At 48.1% G+C, this 20,020-nt stretch overlaps 1 protein-coding gene across 1 annotated transcript in view; it reads right to left on the minus strand.

Annotated features, from left to right (window-relative positions):
• The window catches only part of PGM2 (phosphoglucomutase 2), a 173,923-nt gene that overhangs the window by 26,440 nt on the left and 127,463 nt on the right, over window positions 1-20,020 (minus strand). Inside the window, exon 10 of the mRNA XM_086964608.1 lies at window positions 6,504-6,637. Within this exon, the coding sequence (XP_086820734.1) occupies window positions 6,504-6,637 (134 nt within the window). The remainder of the gene's footprint in view (window positions 1-6,503; window positions 6,638-20,020) is intronic.

The following is a 20,020-nucleotide window of genomic DNA, read 5'->3' on the forward strand; positions in this document are numbered from 1 at the left end:
CACGAGAGGTCTTTCCTTGGATTTGCTGATCTTGATGCTTTCACGCCTCCTGCCGGCCAAGTAACTTCCGACTTGCCTGTCTAGCCGGACTCCTCTCTCACTGGAGCCTTGAAGATTGGCCTCTCCTGCTTGGACTCTTCTCTCACTAGAGAGGCTGGGAGGACCCTCTTGCCGGACACGATGGGACCGGGTGGACCGTGCGGGGCTTCGCACGAGCCGCGCAAAGGCGTCGCTGAGGAACTGCCAACGGACTCACCGCCAAGTCTTTCATGATGTCCTCGGGGTGTTGATGTCATCCACCAGGATGTTCTTGCCGTTGGGACATGGGTTCAGTGTCTTCGCCAGACCGTTTCTCGGTGCCAGGTGTTTACCTGGGGCCTTCGTGCTTCCTGTTGCTCTGTCGTGGAGCTGCCGCTGCTGCACCTCTCCCATCCGGATTCCTCTCTCACAGGACATGCGGCCGAGGCCCTTGTCCCCTGGACTGCCACGAGATCGCGTGGGCTGTGCGGGTCGCTGCGGAACTTCGGACATGGCCACAGTCGAGTCTTGTGTAGTCCACAAGGGTGGATTGTCTAGTGCTCGGGTATGCTCTGCTTCGGCAAGCTTCAGGTTCACGGGGCACCCATGCGGTTCTTCGGTGGTTGGTCTCCTCAGGTGCGAGTTGTCGGGATTACTGGGATCCACACGGATGTTGCGATGTTCCTTGGACAGCACCGATGTTCCTGTGTGCTGACTGTTGCAATGCTCCTTGGACAGCACCGATGTTCCTGTGTGCTGACTGTTGTTCTCTCTCTTCTTCTGTGGAGTGATGTTGTGTTACTCCATTCTTCCTCTTCGTTCTCTTCCTCGACGCGGTCAAGTCTTCTTTCTCGCTTGCTCGTGCTAACCAGGCTTTTCCATGTAGCGGGCCCTCTACATGTCGTCCCCTTGGTCTTGTCCATGTGGTAGGACACTGTCTTCCCCTTACTTGTTGACTAGACCTGTCGTCGTATCTTCCTGGTACTTGATCACTTCTGTTGTCTTCAATCAGGATACCCTTCTTTGGTCAATTCCCTCATGACCCTCCTGTCTCGTCGGGTTCCTTTGGCTCTACTGTTCCTCCTTCCTTTTCTTTCTGGCGTCGCGCCCTTCCTTTCCATGTTCCTTCTTGCGACGTGGTCTGGTCCTCTTGCTGTCGTTGGCCTTCCCGACCAGTCTTCCCCAGGCGGCGTGCACTCCACCCGTTTCTTTCTAGTCTGGGCATAGCTCTCCGGCATGGTGTTCTTCCCTTCACTGACTGGACCGTTTGTCGCGATCTTCTCTGTTGTTGCTTTTCTTTCCTTGGCGACCAGACTGGGTGGTCGGCTTTCAGCTTGGGCATGAGTTGTCATGCTGTGCTATTTGCTTGGTGGTCGCTGTTCACCGTCACAGTGATTTAGCGTTGGCGCGTTTTGTCTGCGCGGAGGAGAGTTGCGTCACCGCTCCTGGTGCATCTCTGGTGCATGCCGCCATGCGGGCTGACGATGGCGTTCTGGTTGCTGCGAGATGTCGCTGTCTTTCTTGGGGACCTTTGTGCGCTGTCCCGTGGCGTTGGCGTGTCGCTGTGCAGCGTCACTCTGGCGCTCCTGATTCCTGGCGCTCCTGGCACGTTCCGGCGCAGTACTACGCGGTCCTGTCGTGCGGGTGTGGAGCTCTTGCGCCATGTGGCGCGTTATGCGCGCTTACTGTTCAGGGTTCTTGGACGCATGTTGCGAGTCGTTGGGTACTTGCTGCTTTGGACCGTTGGCGGGAGTAGTTGATGCTGCGGTGAACACCTGTGTCCACAAGGCGTCGCTGCTCTCTCCGTCATTTGATCTCGGCAGGCGTTTCCTCCAGACGTTCTGTCAGTGCTTGGATGCTTGGTGAGGCGTTCGTGCCTCTTTCCCACGTTGCGCTGGAAGTGGCATCTGCAGACCCTTTGCTGGTGTGTGTGGGTGTCTTCTGCGTGGTTGCGCACTTACTTGCTGCGTGAGATTGGATGCTTTCCTTGGGGCGTTACTCAGTCTGATGCCCCTTGGTGCTGCTGATTTGACTGGTATTGTGCAATGCTTGTTGCAGTTCCTTGTTAATGCAGGTGCACTTTTCCTTCTGGCCACTGGGTGGCAGTGATGCCTGCTTCCTCCTTGCTCACGACTGTCTTCCCTTGTTGGGCACTCTATTGTCTCCCCTCTTGGTGCACAGGGGGCTGGAGCTGCTGCCGACTGCAGGGATCAAGGAAGGCACCTCTCCTCTCGGTGAGTGCAAATGCACATGTTCCTTTCGTGTTTGCGCAGGGAGGGGGGGGGGTGTTTGAGGAGTGTTCGGTGTCCTACCGGGCTTACCGGTATCTGTACTTGTCTGTCTCTGTGTACACCCTCACAACCAGCGCTATCGCGCACCCTTGGAAGTTCTATGTGGGCGGGGATAGCTGCTTACCGGCACATCGTCCTGCTCTTGGGGAGCCCGGGAGGTACGGGCATACTCTCGTTGCCGGCGGCCCTATTGCCATCACTGCTCTCTGTTCTCCCTGCTTGCGGCAGCCTTCGGCAGTCCTCGCGCCGGCAGGGGGGGCGTGCTGGGCGATGTGTGGTCGTGTGGGGTTGGCACCCGCCGGCTATTCACGGTTCCGGTTTTACGGAGGGCAGGTCGTGTGCTGAGCGGGTGGGCTCCGCTTCAGCAATTTCTTATCAGGTGCGTGTGGTGCTCGACTCGGGACACAGGCAGCAGCAGTTACTGTTCGGTCCGCTGAGTCAAGGCGCCATTACTTCGCGGGTGGGCTCCGCTTCTGGCTGCGCTTCACTTTCCCCGGTCTCCCGCCGCAGCAGCTTCACCTTGCACACGCTGCACGGCGGAGACCTGCCATGCTTGTCGCAGGCCGCGGGTGGGCTCCGCTGGTACTGCTTTATATAAAGTTCATTGGAGGGCACACTCACGCCCGGCGAGGCGCGCTGGTCATGCGGGTGGACTCCGCTTCGGTTATTAAGCGCCTGGCAGCTCCCCTCGCGCTGCGGGCGCTTTCCGGCAGTCTTTCACCCCTCCGCCGCACTTCACACACGCGGCGGGGGAAGGGCGCTGCAGGCAGGCCGCGGGTGGGCTCCGCGAGTCCTGCTTATACTTTGGGCATTGTTCATGGACGTCACTTCACCCCTGGGGCTCACCTTCGGCCGGCGGGCCTGATGCTCTGTCGCGGTCGTGGCGGGTGGGCTCCGTCCGGCCGGTGCACCTCTCCGGTGGGGGTCTCCGCTTCGCGGCCGTCGCAGGTGGGCACTGGGCGGTCCGCTCGGCACCGGTGGGTCACTGTGTTGCGGCCGATGCGGGTAGGCTCCGCACGGCTCTCTCTTCGCCCCAGGCAGGGGCTCAGTCGCGGCCGATGCGGGTAGGCTCCGCACGGCTTTCTCTTCGCCCCAGGCAGGGGCTCAGTCGCGGCCGACGCGGGTAGGCTCCGGTCGGTCCGCTCCACTCTCGCCTCGCGCAGGGAGGCTCACTCTGGGCACAGAGGTGCGGGGTGGACTCCCGGACACCTCACCGTGGATCTTCAGGCCCGGGGCACAGCACACGCCCCGTGGGCCTCTCGGCGGCCGGCGCCGCTTCCCCAGAGGGGTGCCCTGCACATGGGCACTTCCCTTCTTTTTTTTTTTCCGGGGATTGTTCAGCTTCGGCACGCGTGGCATTGCGTTACCGCCTCGTCGCCAATGTGGTGGTGGGGCCCTAGGCCCACATGGTGTAGTAAGGACTGACGCAGACACCAGATAGGTAGTATAACTATGGCCACGAGCACGTGCGCTCGGCCCCTTTTATTGGCAGCGTCACCTGACCCTGTGACGTCTGTGGTGGGTGGGTGATTAGTGTGATACAGGGCTAGAACAACTAGACTGTGTCCTTTGCACAACACTACATCATGCACAGCCATTCTACGATTGCACACCCCGTTATTAGCAAAAATGATAGGGGTTGTAAATGCAAGAGGGCTTTTTTTACGTACAAAAGCCCTTTCAGGAGTCCGAAAATTTCATTTAGCACCCAGTTTCCCTTTTGAAATCGTGTTTGCTGCCGTGGAGGGAGTAGGCAGTGGAATAGGGACTCTACGCCTGCTCCCCTTAAGTTTTTCAAAACGGAAAAGTGTTTTTTTTTATGGAGTAGCTCTGGCTTCCGTAAGGAACATGGGCTGGTTTGAAAAAGTGTTTTCTTTTGAATGCAATAAATGGAATGGTGGCCTGCTGTCCATTACAGCCCGTGATTGCTTTACAATACTGTATAAATGCAAATAAAACAAGCATTTGGCAAACCCAAGAGGTCTCACCTTTGCAACCTATTGGGTTTGGCCAATTGTTTTGCAAATGTTCCTGTGCATTAGAAAAAATAAATGCTTTTTACCATTGGTATGCCGCATCAGCAAAACAAAAACCGCAATGTTAACTGCATAAGCATGCCTACATTCACGTCACGATGCTACTGTAGACTCACGTGAGGACACATGAATACGTCACCAAGAGGACACTTGCATAGGGTATGACGCAGCAGATGCAATTTTTAAACTATTCCAAGACAGCGGGTGCCACTTAAAGCGGTAAATAAAATAAATATTTACATGTGCCAATAGTGTGTTTCACAAAAAGTGGCCCAGCAGCAATTTTTATTAAAAACATTGGTTAAGGATCGGAATGGGAGGAGAGCAACTAAGTAAGTGAGTGAGGATAGGTGTAGGGGAAAACGCAACGGATGGGAGCAATGGAAGGCTGATGCCAAATGGGAGGGAAATAAAACTAAATTAAAACCCCAAAATATGGGTGGGAAGAATGGGCGAAGTGGGGGAGGAGGGAGTAACATTGAGCATCCGGGAGTGGGGGACATTTTCTGCTGGAGCAGCACACAATGGAGAGCGCAAGAAAACCCATGCACTAGTATGGAGTGCTGAAAGAAAAAAGCATTGGCAAAGTCAGTAGGTCTCGCCTTTGACTGCTATTGGCATTGCAAATGTCTTTTATCAATGTTGTAGAGTAGCGTGGCTGCTGTGCATAACTGCTAAAACTTCTTATTAAAACGTGCTATAAAAGTATAAAATACAATGCTGTGACGGGAGAAGGTAAACAAAAAGTGCTTATAGCGATTTAACCCCTCCCATGCTCGTGACGGAACCGTTCCGTCATGAGCTCGGGTGGGCTGTGCTGGTGACGGAACGGTTCCGTCACGGCCCGCTTGCTGCGCCTGCGCGGTGCGAATTCCGGGCTTGCGCTGACGTTCTAAAGAGCGGGTGGGGCCGTGACGGAACCGTTCCGTCACAAGCACAGCTCACCCGCGGGCCGTGACGGAGCGGTTCCGTCACGAGCACCGGAGCGCCACGAGGCCCCGCCTCCCCCTTAGCGCTGTGGCGGAATAGCCGCCGCAGCGAAGGGGTTAAAAAAATAATAATTTGATAACTTTTAATCATGCTGTACAACTGCCAAGCTGCTCTACAACATGGCTAAAATACATTGGCAAAGCTAATAGATCTCATATAGGCAAGACCCATTGGCTTTTCCAATGCTGGTTTACTAATGAATTCCCACCTGGATATCCCTGCACCACCCTGCCACGTACCCCACAGGCCACCCTGCAGGCTGTTTGAACCCTCTTTCGCATCTGTAATCACCATGGGGGGATTGTTTTTAAATGATTAACACTGCATCAACTAAAACAAGTAAACAGAACTTGCAAAATGTTTTACACAACCGTCAACAGCCTCCCGTCGCACAAGCAAACACCTCTGGTAAATGCATATGCAGCTGCGGCCCGTGCAGGTAAGAGCGGTGGGGCAGGGTGTGGGTGGGGGGGGGGGGATTTTCAACAGACGATTACAAATATATTAATAAAGCATGGTGTGGCAGATCACTGTCATCGCTAAGCGTATTGATTTATTTCCTAGTCAAGTATTTATTTCCATCACACTTCCCTAAAAGAAAGCTTCATTTTTGCTTTTCTAACTCCTGATATACTCAAATATTTGTACAATTAATTTACAGGTATTTAAATTGTGTTGTATGCTACAAAAAAAGTCATCCTGCATCCTTTCCTTTCACACTCCTTGTACCTAGCACGACTGTCATTTAGCTCACTTTACTTTTCTTTCTCTGTCTGGATAGTGAGAGGATGTGGTAAACACCATCTTGGATTAAGCAGAAATTTTCAGAAGATATAGCCAGACATTTGACCTCCGTCTCTGAACAAACAGCAAGGGTGACAAGAGAAAAACAAAACTGAAAAGCATCTTCAATGCTCATTCACCTTCTGAATTGAAGCATGGGTATTTAGGGGGTTCTGCAGCACCCCACATAACCTTACTTCCAGTGCCTTTGACAGCAATTAATAATCCAGTTTTTACAGTGTTGTATAGTATGTGTACATTTAGCTGCATATTGTGTATAGTAGTGTCATGAGATCTTGCCACACAGTTAAGCTGTCAAAACAGACTAAAAATAACAATTTCAAAATGGCAATCTGCATTTTGGAATTATACTGCAAGACCCTACCTGTTTCCAGGAGGCACACACAGCTCAGCATAGTATTTGATTTTGGGTTCTGTCCCGCTGGTCCTCATGGTAGCCACGCCCCCATTTGAAAAAGTGAAGGTTATCATTTGGCTGCTCTTACTCGTTGGAAGAATCTGGATGTAAAGACATGGGAAAGATCTCCTTGATTCCACATATAACAGGTGCAACATGAAATATAAAACACGTAGCTGATAGAGTTGTTATCACAACACTTGATAAGCAGGTATTCTGAGATTCACAAAGAAACACATATGAATTGTGGTCCACTATGTCATTTATAGCGACAAAGATTGATATAATTTAAGTACTGCTATAGTCAATAGTGAAATAAATTATGTAGGATTCACTATCATAACAAATAGTGATTCTCACCAATCCACTTCTTCCGCAACAAGTATTGACATCGCAAATAGGGTGGCTGCTCTTTCCAACAGATTCACAAAAACAAAAATATACACATACTGATGGCAAGACGTGGGTGACAGGATGGGAGTGTGTAAAGGGTGAGCTGATACATTTGTGAGTAGGATGGTGGATGCAAAGGTGGTGGATGGATAGGATATGGGAATACAAAGATGAAGGGATCAGCGACATTAAGGGTGGGGCATGGGTTTGTGAGTATGAAGATGAACCCTCTCCTCTCAAGTAACACATAGCCTTCTCATTTTTTAGGTCCCTTTTCTTCGCTCTCTAGTGCACGGGGCCTCGCAAACCCCCACTTTAGTGAGCCGAAATTAAGGACAAATACTGACTGAATCATTAGGTGAGCCCCCTAATAATGTTTTCTGTTATAAGGCCGGCCTATATAGTTGATACATTTTGTGGGGAGATTCATACACAACAGATTTGGACTGCAACCTGTACACAGATTTAAAATTTCTGAATTAAGTGCATTAATCTTAAGGGCACTTGGGGTCAGTAGTCCCCAAAGCCTATGGTCCACATTGGAGGAAAAGGATGGGTGCTGTGAGAGGAGAAGTGGGGATGACATGGACATCTGCAAGGTATGAAAGTTCTCATGTAAACACCAGTGGAAGATCCCAAACTGACTCCCTGCTGGCCCTCTTCCTTGGTCCACCATGCTTTCCGTGGTTCCCCCTACGGGTTGTGATGTGTTCACAGACTGGCAAGGGAATACAATGCAAACATGAACAATGGGTCCCATGCTAGGGCTGTTCAGTAGTTGTATTTTATTGAGTGTTTGTTATCAATATCCATTAAATATCTTTTGCTTTCTGTATTCTTCATACAAATATTTCCTAATGAGATCTAAAATGGATCACTGCTCACTCCCGTTTAAAAAGTGTACATTTCTTAAGTCATGATTTGCGTTAACAACCTATTATCCACGACTTGAAAAGATTATTTGTATAAAACTCAATAAAAGACAATTAACAAACAACTCTGCACAACATTCTAATTAGAGAAGGAAAAGAAATACACATTACAGGTTGTAATGATACAATCAACATAGCTTCAGAATGGATATGAAGTAATCTCAAAGTATATATAATTGGAACAGTGCTCTAGGTGGTTAGAGAGTTGGAGGTTACTATGCATAACACAACTATGACACGCTATCAGAATACTGAAGCCACTCAGAGAAAAAGATGTTGGATATCCTGAGAATTTTCTCCCAGCAAGTGGAGGACAGACTATGGCCCTAATTACGATGCCGGTCGGACGAGAGTCCGACCGCCATCATTGCAGTAAAGGGACTGGCAGACAGGTAGTCGGCAGTCCCGACCGCCTCAATAGGATCCGACCACCATGGAGGCGGTTGGAACATGCCTTTTGGCTTTGAGGCTTGCGCTGCAGTCCTGAAAAGGGCAGCAGCACAAGCTCCAATACCAAAAGGCACGTTTTTAAACATCCATGCACCCTGTAGCAGGCACGGTACCTGCCTCATGGGGCATGGATGTTTGTGGGGACACCTGTGGTGTCCCCCTGGCCTTATAGCAGAGGCCACAAGCCAAAGTCTGTTTCTGACAGCCTTTCAAAGGCGGTCGGAGCACCATTGAAAGGCCTATATTAAGGGTCATTGTTATACCTATGGTGGTGCTTGAGCAGGCCCCTCAATCATTTTAGGGATTATATTCTGACCGCAGGCCTGACATGCACTTTGAGCCTGTCGGAACTACAGCGGTCGGTCCCTCACACATGGGGTCCGACCAACTGCACTGTAATGCGGCAGTCTGACCGATGCTTCAGATGTCAGTGGGACCTACACCGACCTGCTGTCAGTGTCGGTCCCACAGACATCATATTGAGACCCTATGTTTTCCTCCTGAAATTACCAGGTTTTGCAGTGGGAACCCGGACAGGACAAAACAGACTCCATAACCCATTTTCATTTAGGGCATGGCTTTGGATGCAATGGAGCTGGTGGTGCTGTGGTGGCTGACCTGCTGGGAAGTAATTTCAGATGGTGAAGTCATCTGAAGCGTCACCACTAGAAACCCAGCGATTCCCACACCTTTAAGTAAGCCAGGAAACCCACATTCAGGAAGATAGGGCATCTGCTGAATTTGGGTGTATGCTTCATTGCTGCTCAAATATAAATGAGCCAATTTAAAAAAAATAATAATCAGCAAGAATGCCCAAGCAGCCAGCAGGCCTACGTAAAGTAATGACAACAGTTCTAATGATTTGCACATTCAAAATGAAATAGGTAATTGCTAATTACACAGATCAGTGCTCTTGCAACTGTTTGCAGATACATAGCCGGACAGGACCTTCGTCCTCACATGCTATACAGACAAACCTAAATTTGGAGGGAGTAAGGAATCAAGCATCAGAGCTGGCCTAGAAAGGCATAGCCATCATGCTAAGACAACAAGCTATGGCCTTGCATGCAGGAAAATACCAGATGACCAACAGGATTTTTCGGCATTGGAGGTCTCTTCTGGAAGAACTATCCCACTGGAAGCTCAAGATAGAAAACGCTTTCCAGGAGACTTCCTGCTGAATATATCCCTGGTGCTGATCAGCACAGGCTATAGGAAAACTTTGTGTGTCCATATCCAGTCTTATCTGCTTTGCTTTCATCTCTATTCTTGTTCAGAAACCAATAACCCTGTGTGAAGGAACAGATCTATCTGCCAGTCACCACAGGACTGTGTAATGTTTAAGACTGCCTAGCGCAGTCTAGTGTTCACGCACGCAGTCGTGCGCTAGCGCGGACGTTGTACGTGGCGTCCGCGCGTGCTACATAATAAAGGAGGCGTGGTCACGGAACAAGTCCGGACCACGCGGAGAAGCATAAAGGTGTCCGGAGTCCCTCTGTCCAGCGCTGCGTCACCGCGCTGCGCCAGCACACACAGGGGGGCCTAACAATGGCGACGAGGGCGTAAAGTGCCCATGCAACACGAGGAGCAGCTGTCTCGCCTGCACTGCCTGTACTCCCGCGTGTTCCCCGACCTCCTAAGACCACACACGTGGCTGCCGAGTACGGAGCTGCCGGCCCTGCATCTCCACGATGGCGCAGGCTGGCCTCATTGCTTTCTGCCTAACAGTAGAGACTGCAAGTGCTTTTCAGCTCTGGCGCAGGAAGGAAGCAGGACTTGGCCACACAGAGGTAACAGCGCCGAGCCTTCACACTGGGCCACAGCTGTCCCTACGGGCCCCTCCCCGCGCAATCCCAGACAGTGCAGCCAGGGCTCCAGCATACTGCCCTCTTCTGGCCACTGGTATCAAAGCCTCACCTTGCATCACTCGCCAGGTTTGAGATCCAAGCCTGGGAAGAAGAGGACTCTCGCAACCCTCGCCCCACGTGCCAGTGAAGCAGCGGCTGGTCGTATTGCGTCATCATGGCGTCCATCCCGCCAATCGAGCCCTTCGTAGTTGATGGGGCCCCAGCATCCCTGGCCCCTCGTTGGAAAGACTGGGTTGAGAGGCTCCAATTCTACATTGAAGGAGCAGTTACGGCGCGCGAACGGCGCAGGGCGCTTCTCTTGCACCTTGGGGGGAAAGATATCTATCGGATCTACAAAACTCTGGTGGAGGCCACCCCTCACACATATGTCACGCTCCTCAACGCGCTCAACGCCCATTTTGAGCCAATGCAGAGCAAAGACTACGAGCGTTTCATCTTCAGGCAAGCGCGTCAGGAAGCCGAAGAGTCCCTCGATGCCTCCATGGTCGTCTAAAGGAGCTTGCAAGCACGTGCGGGTTCCGTGATGAACAAGAAGAAATTCGTGGCCAGATCATTCAAGGCTGTTACTCCTCCGACCTGAGGGTGAAGATCCTCCAAGAGGACGGCAAGCCTCTAGCCGGCATTCTAAAACTGGGCCGTTCGAAAGAATTATCCCACGCGAGGGCGTCGCACATGGAAGCAGCACTCCACAGACCGATAAAGACGGAGCAAGTCCACGTAGCAGAGCATGTCAATGTGGTACGACCAAAGCAACGCCCGGCGGGGAGAGGAAGAACACCAGAACGCCGGAAAGAGTGCGGGTACTGTGGGGGCGCGCCACATAGAGCACAAGAATGCCCGGCACGTGGGAGGAAGTGCGGGTCATGCGGGCGCATGAACCATTTCGCATCTGTATGTAGATCATCGAAACCCAAACCGGAAGCCGCCCACGCCATACAGGAGGACCCAGAGAGCGAAGACATGGACGATGACGCTCACAACTACCTGGTGCACTATGTGTTTGCCATAGATCAGCCACTGAGGAAAAAGCGGCGACTCCCCAAGTGCAGTATAATGGTACAAAACCAAGAGGTGAGAGCAACCATTGACACAGGGGCCTCGATAGAGCTGATGGCGGCAAACGTCTACAATCAACTGCGAGACAAGCCAACCCTGAAACCAGCCAAGATCAGAGTCTTTGCGTACGGACAAAAACACCAATACCGTTAATAGGGTGCTTCCAAACAGACATACAGCACCAGGAAAGGAAGACGCCATCCACGATCTACGTCACCAAAGAAGGTAGCGGAATGCTGCTTAGCGGCCAGACAGCTGAAGAACTGCACCTCATTTCCTTCGCCATGGCAGTCTTAGAAGAGGAGCTTGACACGATCCTTGAAGAGTTCGAAGACGCCTTCAAAGGCATTGGATGTCTCCGGGGAAAAGAAGTCTCCTTACACATTGACAAATCCATCCAGCCAGTGGCCCTCCGTCATCGACGGATAGCATTCCACCTAAGGAAGAAAGTGCAACAAGAGTTGGAGACCCTGGAAAGGCAGAGGATAATCGAGAAGGTCAGTGGGCCCACCCCCTGGGTGTCACCGATCGTGGTGGCGCGGAAACCCAAGCAGCCAGGACAGGTCCGCATCTGCGTCGACATGCGCTTGCCCAACGCAGCCGTGAGGAGAGAAAGACACCTAACGCCCACCATAGACGACATTCTTGGAGAGTTAAATGGAGCGAAATGGTTCTCCAAAATGGACCTGAGATCAGGATACCACCAACTGCCTCTGCACCCGGACTCCAGATACATTACCACTTTCTCCACTCACATAGGCCTCCGACGCTATCGTGGACTCAACTTTGGAATATCAAGCGCTGCGGAAGTCTTCCAAAACACCATTCGAGAAGTACTGAGCGGGATCACAGGTGTCCTAAACTTCAGCGATGACTTGCTGATATACGCCGACACAGTGGAGGAGCACCACAGGAGGCTCAGAAGCGTGCTACAAAGGATTAAAGACTCCGGCCTTACCCTGCACAAGGAGAAGTGTCAATTCCTGCAGAACACGATCAGTTTCTTCGGATACACGTTCTCCGACAAGGGAGTAGCCCCTGACCCTGAAAAAGTGAAGGACGTGCAAGCAGTGCCAGCTCCGAATAACACATCAGAAGTTCGGAGTTTCCTCGGGATGGTGAACTTCTGCGGGCGGTTCATCCCGGACCTCTCCAATCTCACCAGGCCACTAAGGGAACTCACAAAATCCAACACCCCATGGCAGTGGGGAGAAGAGCAGGAGTTGGCGTTCCAGAACACAAAGGCGGCCCTGTCAGCCAACACGACCCTGTCATACTTCGACCCTACCAAAGCGACTAACATAGCGGTAGACGCCAGCCCCTATGGACTCGGAGCAGTGCTAACACAGAGCCAGAACGGTGACGACTGGGCGCCCATAGCCTACGCTAGCAGGTCACTCACAGAAACAGAACAACGCTACTCACAGATTGAGAGGGAGGCCATCGCAATCCACTAGGCCTGCAGGCACTTCCATGTATACGTCTATGGACATCCGTTCACTGTTTCCACTGATCACAAACCTCTACTTCCTCTGTTCCGAGGGTCAGTCTCCAAGCCTCCCCCGAGAATCGAAAAGTGAATCCTACAACTCCAAGAGTACGATTACAAGCTGGAGTTCAAGCCCGGTGCCTCCAACCCGGCCGACTACCTCTCCCGGCACCCCCGAGCGGCAACCGCCCAAGAGAAAGAGGATGCCGAAGAAACAGAGGAGTACGTACAGATCATCCTAGAACGATCACGTCCACTGCCCATGGACATCAACACGATCGTGAATGCGACCCGAAACGATGAAGTCCTGCAGCTAGTGATAACCGCCCTGAGAGACAACGAATGGAGAACACTCCAGGCCTCGCTGAGTCAGAGAACGCCGGAAGCCAAGCGTGCCCTAGAAACCATCCTCAAGGTGAAAGACGAACTGTCAGTGGACAGTCAAGGCTGCGTACTCCGAGGACCAAGGATCGTGATGCCAGCGACCCTGACTCGACAAGTAATCGAATTAGCACACCGAGGCCACCAGGGAGCGGTGAAGACAAAGAGCAGACTCAGGGCCAAAGTGTGGTTCCCGGAACTGGACACGAAAGTAAAACAGATGGTCAAGGAGTGCCGCTGGTGCCAGGCGGCAGGTCCACCCGAACCACCACCACCGGTAATCACCGAAGAGAACCCGGAAAGACCCTGGGAGCGGGTGAGTGCCGATTTTGGGCATCTCCCGGATGGACGATACATGCTTGTCGTCATTGACGACCTGACCAAATATCCCGAAGTGGAGATAATACCATCACTCACAGCCAAAGAAGTAACGGCAAAGTTCGAGAAACTCATCGCCACCCATGGCATCTTCGAAAGGGTCAAGACCGACAACGGACCGCCGTTCCAAAGCCAGGAATTCGCCGACTATCTCCAAGAGTGGGGGATCCAGCACGAGAAAATCACCCCCAGGTGGCCTCAAGCCAACGGAGAAGCGGAGAGGTTCATGAGGACCCTCAATAAAGTGATTCGGATCGCCCATGCGGAGGAAGCACCCCTGGAAAAAGCCATTTATACGTTCCTAAGAGAATATCGGCTCACACCCCATCGCACCACCACTGCTGCCCCCGGGCCAGCCGCCATGGGGCGAATTGTCCGAGACACTATTCCTCATCACCACACCTGGACCCCAATGGAAGCAAACCCTCAGAAAACCCTGCAAAACAGAAAGCGCTCGAACGAGTACGCTAGCTTCAGACGCCGAGCCAAGGAATCATACATTGGAGAAAGATCAAGTATATGTGCGAGACCGATATCCAGGAAGCAAGTTCAGGCTTCCGTTCGAACCAAAACCCTGGATATTCACCCGCCGGACAGGCACGATGGTTACTGCTCAACGCGACGGAGAAACAGTCACCCGCAACGTGTCCTTCTTCAAACGGGCCTTGGCCCCATCCGATGATCCGTCCAGCCAAGACCCGGACAGAGCGACACCAAGCCCGACAACACCCCGCGCCAGCGCCCCGGTGAGCGGGCACGGTAACACCGCAGACCAAACCGGAGCAAGCACGCCGGAGTCAGAGAGGCCCAGCGGAGCCAGTCCCCACCCCTCTGGGGATGGGCGGCCACCAACCCCAGCCCGACCGGACACCCCGAGGCGAGTGCTATTTCGAGGGGAGGCCGCAGGCTACGGGCTAAGAAGAAACCCAGCCCCCTCATCACAGCTGGCGGACTTTGCTGTAGGCTGAGACTGTAAACCCTGAGCGTCAGACTGGTAACAGGCCTGCCGGCCATTTTGTTTGTTTTCACATGTCCACCACAGACTCTGTTTGCATTTTGTTTCATTTCAATAAAGGTGGAAAGGAGTGTAATGTTTAAGACTGCCTAGCACAGTCTAGTGTTCACGCACGCAGTCGTGCGCCAGCGCGGACGTTGTACGTGGCGTCCGCGTGTGCTACATAATAAAGGAGGCGTGGTCACGGAACTAGTCCGGACCACGCGGAGAAGCATAAAGGTGTCCGGAGTCCCTCTGTCCAGCGCAGCGTCACCGCGCTGCGCCCGCACACACAGGGGGGCCTAACAGACTGGTCTTTAAGACCACACTTGAGAAACGGATATTCAGATCTAACCTTCTGAACTGTTGTGGCTCTCAGCGTCTGCACTATAAACTTGGCTAAAGGGCGGATGGGTTTCTGATTTGTTTTTGGTTGTAGGAGAGAACTGATAATTCAATCAAAAAGGCTTTTCCTCGAAAACACCCTTTCAGACTAAGGTCCAGATGACAAAGATTAAACAAAACACCTAAAAGGTCTGAAAACTAAGTAGCATCCTCCACTGGTTCACTGACAGAATATCGTCCCTGCAAATATTTAGTTACAAAAATATCAGGACCAAAAATTGAGGACAAAAATATTGTCATCATATCTTTATAATCGTAAGTAGAAAAATATTGGGGAAAAAAATCAATGTCATTAATACAGTTGTATTAAATATCGATTTTTAAATATAAATATGAAATAAAATAAATATTAACTATAACAAATGGTAACTTTAATTGAAAAAATTTAAAAGTTAAACAAACATATACAATTAATATATATATATATACATATATCTACTTACAAAAAGCTAAACTAATCATTTATTTTATATTATAGTTTATAAATAATATAAAAACAAATATATATATATATATATATATACACATATACCATTAACATGAAATCTTTAAAAAAAACTGTTCTAATTAAATAATAACAGTAAACTTAACATTGTTTGCATTCAGTACAAAATATTTTACACATGAAACAATTAAAAATATTATAATTTTGAACAAAAACATAATATATATTATAACAGCATAAAATAAATTATGAAATGTAATATATATAATATTCCCACTACAATGTATACCAAACTACACAAACTATTTAAATAATTATGTAAAAAATGTACTACTCCCAAGTCACACAACACAAAAATAACAAAATTGGTTAAAATTTACAAAACTCCCTCCAATAAATGCAACAGTCGTAAAAGCATTGGATGCGCATAGGTAATATTTACTGTACCGATTCCAGCCAGTAAAACAGTACGGAAAGCGTTAAGATTGTGGCGGGGTAAAATATACTATTTCCACTTCAATAGGAGCAACAGTAGGGAAAGTGTTGGATAGCGGAGGGTTAAAATTTACAATTCGCATTCCAGTCGGTTCAACATTAAAAACAAACAAAATATCTTTATAAACATAGTAAATAAAATATATTTATGTTAAAAAATAAAATGAAAACCTATAAAATAAAAAATAACATTAGTATTAAATACATAACGGATACCTACAAATATTGTTATAAAAATACAAAAATATTTCTTACAAATATTTTTTTTAGAAATTATTTATTAACAAAAACATTATTTATAACATACATTTTGTTTAGTACTTTTCACCCTATGACACCACAAAACTCACAACCTGCACCAAAAAAGTATAATATAAATATTAACTGCTTCCGTGCGGCGCGAATTCCCCGCCCATGCTGACTCCGCCTTGCGCGGGCGGAGTCATGACGGAACAGTTCCGTCATCAGCACAGCTCAACCGACGCTGATGACGGAACCGTTCTGTCATCAGCATGGAAGAGGTTAAAAATGTTTTCACTAATTAAATATTAATTTTAATTAACGTAATTCCCACAATATACCCCCACAAAACACACTCATAACATTTAACATGTAATTGTTTCCACAATTAACAGAATTATTAAATTAATAATTAACATTAAGAAAAATTGCTTTTAAATCATTTAGTTCCCACCCTTCACTCCTACAAAACCCACATCTAAAATATAAAAAAAATGTTATTGCACAATTAACACCATCAATTAAACAAATATTATTAATTAAAAAACAAATTATAATTCATTAAAATTAACATCCCACCTTTTACCTCTTTAATCTCCACAACCCGCACCTAAAATCAAATGTAAAACAAAGACACAATAAAATACATTTTCAATTAAATAACTATTATTTACCAATTAATTATACATTGATTAAAATAAATTTACTTTCCATCCTTTGCCCCATAAACCCAAAACCTGCACCTAAAAATAATGTATTTAATTAACATAATTATCAATTAATTAATAATTATGAACAAATTATTAATTAGAAATGCATTACTTCCCACCCTTTACCCCCTGTAAACCCCATAACCTGCACCTAAAATGATTTATTACATAATAAACACAATTAAATATCAATTAATTATTACTTGACAACTAATTATTTATTAAAAATAAATTACTTCCCACTTTATCCCCATCACTCCAGAACCAGCACCTAACAAAAATTACACAATAAACAATTAATGAACAACTAATTATTAATTAACAAAAAAAAATACTTCCTAAACTTTACCCCTATAAACCTCAGACCCACAACTAAAATGTACCCCCAAAAATTAAAAGAACAATTAACACAAACAAATCAATTATATAAATAATATTAAATAAAAATAATCAATTCATTATAATTAAATTACTTCCCACACTATTCCCCTATAAACCCACAAACTGCTCTAGAACTAAAAAACACAAAATGTAATTACATTAGATTTAATAACTTCAAAAAATGTAACACATATTAAACAACAAAGAATACTTATACAAAAAAATGACAACACCAACATTTAACATATATACTTAAAATACATAACACAAGTCAAATCAAGAATAACTTTATTTTGGTTTCACAATACAAAAGTTTCACAATACAAAAAAATATTTACAATTCAATAATCTTCAGCTGGGAAAATTTAAAAAACAACAATTCATAAAACTTAAAAAAAAAACAATGAAACACCATGTTATTTACTTAATAAAAAGACATCTAGATTAACAATATCACTCTCTGACAATCCTCATATCGCTTTCTAATCACAATAGAGCCCCTTATGAAGTTTGCTACCGCAATGTAGATGTCAGAGGAGGCCAGTGAGTGTAAGTAATTAAAACCATCACTATATGAACAAGGACCAACATCCCTCAATAATGGAAGCAGAAATCTAGTTCTCACTGACTTATATAATCTGCAAAATAGTAGGAAGAAAATAGTAGGAAGTGCATTGTGCTTTGCCTAGAAGAGGTATCACACGGGCAAGGTGTAAACGTATCCGTCCATCCTCCTCGACAAGAGAACGCTAACAAAAAGTGAAAAAGTGCCAGAACCAAGGGGCCGATTACAATGGCAGTGAGACAGTCACCGACAGCCCGTGGGTGGTGGTCTCACCGCCATCGTACACAGGTTTCCCGCCCGCCATATTACAATGGCAGGCAGTGTGATGGTGGTTGGAAACACCGACCGCCACACATCCGACGGGCTTCTTGAGACCACCGGTGGGGCGGAGAGGGCCTCGCAATCCCTGCAATGGTGGCAGTGCCTACCAGGCACCGCTGTAGGGATTACGATGTCCCTCCCCGCCAGCCGTTTCATAGTGGTTCACCTGCCATGGAAAGGCTGGAGGAAAGGGACATTGGGGACCCGTAGCAGGCCCCCCTTGCCCCCTGGCCCTTGAATTTGCTTTTGGTCCCCCACTACATATCCCTGCACCATGCCACAAAGTGCAGGGATATGTTCCCTGTCTATTTATTGTACTGCAGAGTGTGCTGCAGCACACGCTGCAATACAAGAGCTAGACAGTGCAACCGCCTTGGAGGCGGTCGAATTGTAATGAGGTTGACAGGACTTCCTAATCCCCCCTAAATTAGGTAAAATCTTATCTGTGGATTTGTGGAAAAGGTTTGATAAAATTGTAGGGGGCAGAAGGCAGGTAAGACACTCCCATATTGCCTCGCTGCGGATAATTATGCATGTTGCCCCCAGTAAGAAATGCCTTTTTAATAATGGCCTTAGCATTTGGAGGAATTCTTTCTGCGTTTTCAAAGAAGAATCCTAGGCCTATCTCTAGGTACTTTTCTCTCAGAGCCAGGTGATCTTTGGAGCATTATGCGTATAGAGACAATCCTTAATAACATCTCTTGAAAACTATAAGGGGACGATTTTGATGTCGGATGGACCAGAGTCCATCCAACATCGATCTGGAACTGGGACCGACCAACCTCCAGTTTGGGGTCCACAAACCAGCAAGTAGGATGCGACCGAACACTGTTTGGTCGCAATCCTATTCTTCACAATGGGAGCATGCATTCCGAACGGAATGCATGCTCTCATTGTAAAGACCAAAGGTGCAGTTCATCCCTGCAAACGGTGGCAGGCACCTCGAGATGCCTGCCACCAGGGGCAGGGATCAACAGGGGGGGCACAGCCGCCATCCAGGGGCCTGGCACCCATGGGTCTCCCGGCACGTGGCCCCAAACTCTGATTCGGACAGCCTTTCTCTGTCAGAAAGGCCGGCACAAAAAGGCTGTGGGAATCTGCCATGCTAATCCCTTGGGCCGAAAGAGCCGCACTTGGGATTACAGGCCCCTTTTTGAATGGCAAACGGGCTCTCAGAGTCAGTCGGAAGCCATTCAGAAAGCCCGTTTGGATTCCTTTCCGACCGACCACATCATAATTGGTCGGTCGGAAAGGAATCCAAACTTGACAATTCGATGTTGTCCGAACGGCTAAGACAGACAGTCGGAGCCCTTTCCGAGCACATCAAAATCAGCCCCCAAGTGTTTGTAAAGCCAGTAATTGGCCCATAAATACAATGAGGAACAGCCAATACAGACGTCTATGTACTTGTGTGCCAGTTCATCATGGCCTAGTAATGTGGGGGCATCTTTACGTACCATAAGTTATCTCTTAATAAATGTATTCTCTACTAGTTAGAGCTTTTAACTTCTACTATACCCTCTAACCCAGGCCCCAATTATGGTCAATAGGAAGGTAGTTGGCTCTATAATGAGTTAATTAATTTACTGGTTTATGCCCCCAGTTTACAAGCAAACCGAAATAACGTATCCACAGCCATGCCCGTCTGCTGTGTTATAGTGGTTAATAGAGGTTCACATTTCATCTGATTATTAAATAAATTGGAAAAATATGCTGTTACTAACTTTTTCTGTCTTCTTTCCCTGAACAATAAACGTTTTGGTTTTTGTGGTTTTTGGGCCACATACCATTATGTATGCTTTAATAAAATTAACTTAAATCAAGGGATGTCATAAAATCAGTGAAAGCATCAAGGGATTTCTGCAAACTCAAAGCTGTCCTTGCCAATACTACTGTATCATCTGCATATGGAAGCAGGGGAACACATTTACTACTAATTTTGGAGAATCAAGCTCCCTATTTAATAAAAAGGCTTCAAGCC

The sequence above is a fragment of the Lissotriton vulgaris genome, chromosome 3_2, assembly GCF_964263255.1.
Source record: "Lissotriton vulgaris chromosome 3_2, aLisVul1.2, whole genome shotgun sequence".
NCBI classification, from domain to species: domain Eukaryota; kingdom Metazoa; phylum Chordata; class Amphibia; order Caudata; family Salamandridae; genus Lissotriton; species Lissotriton vulgaris.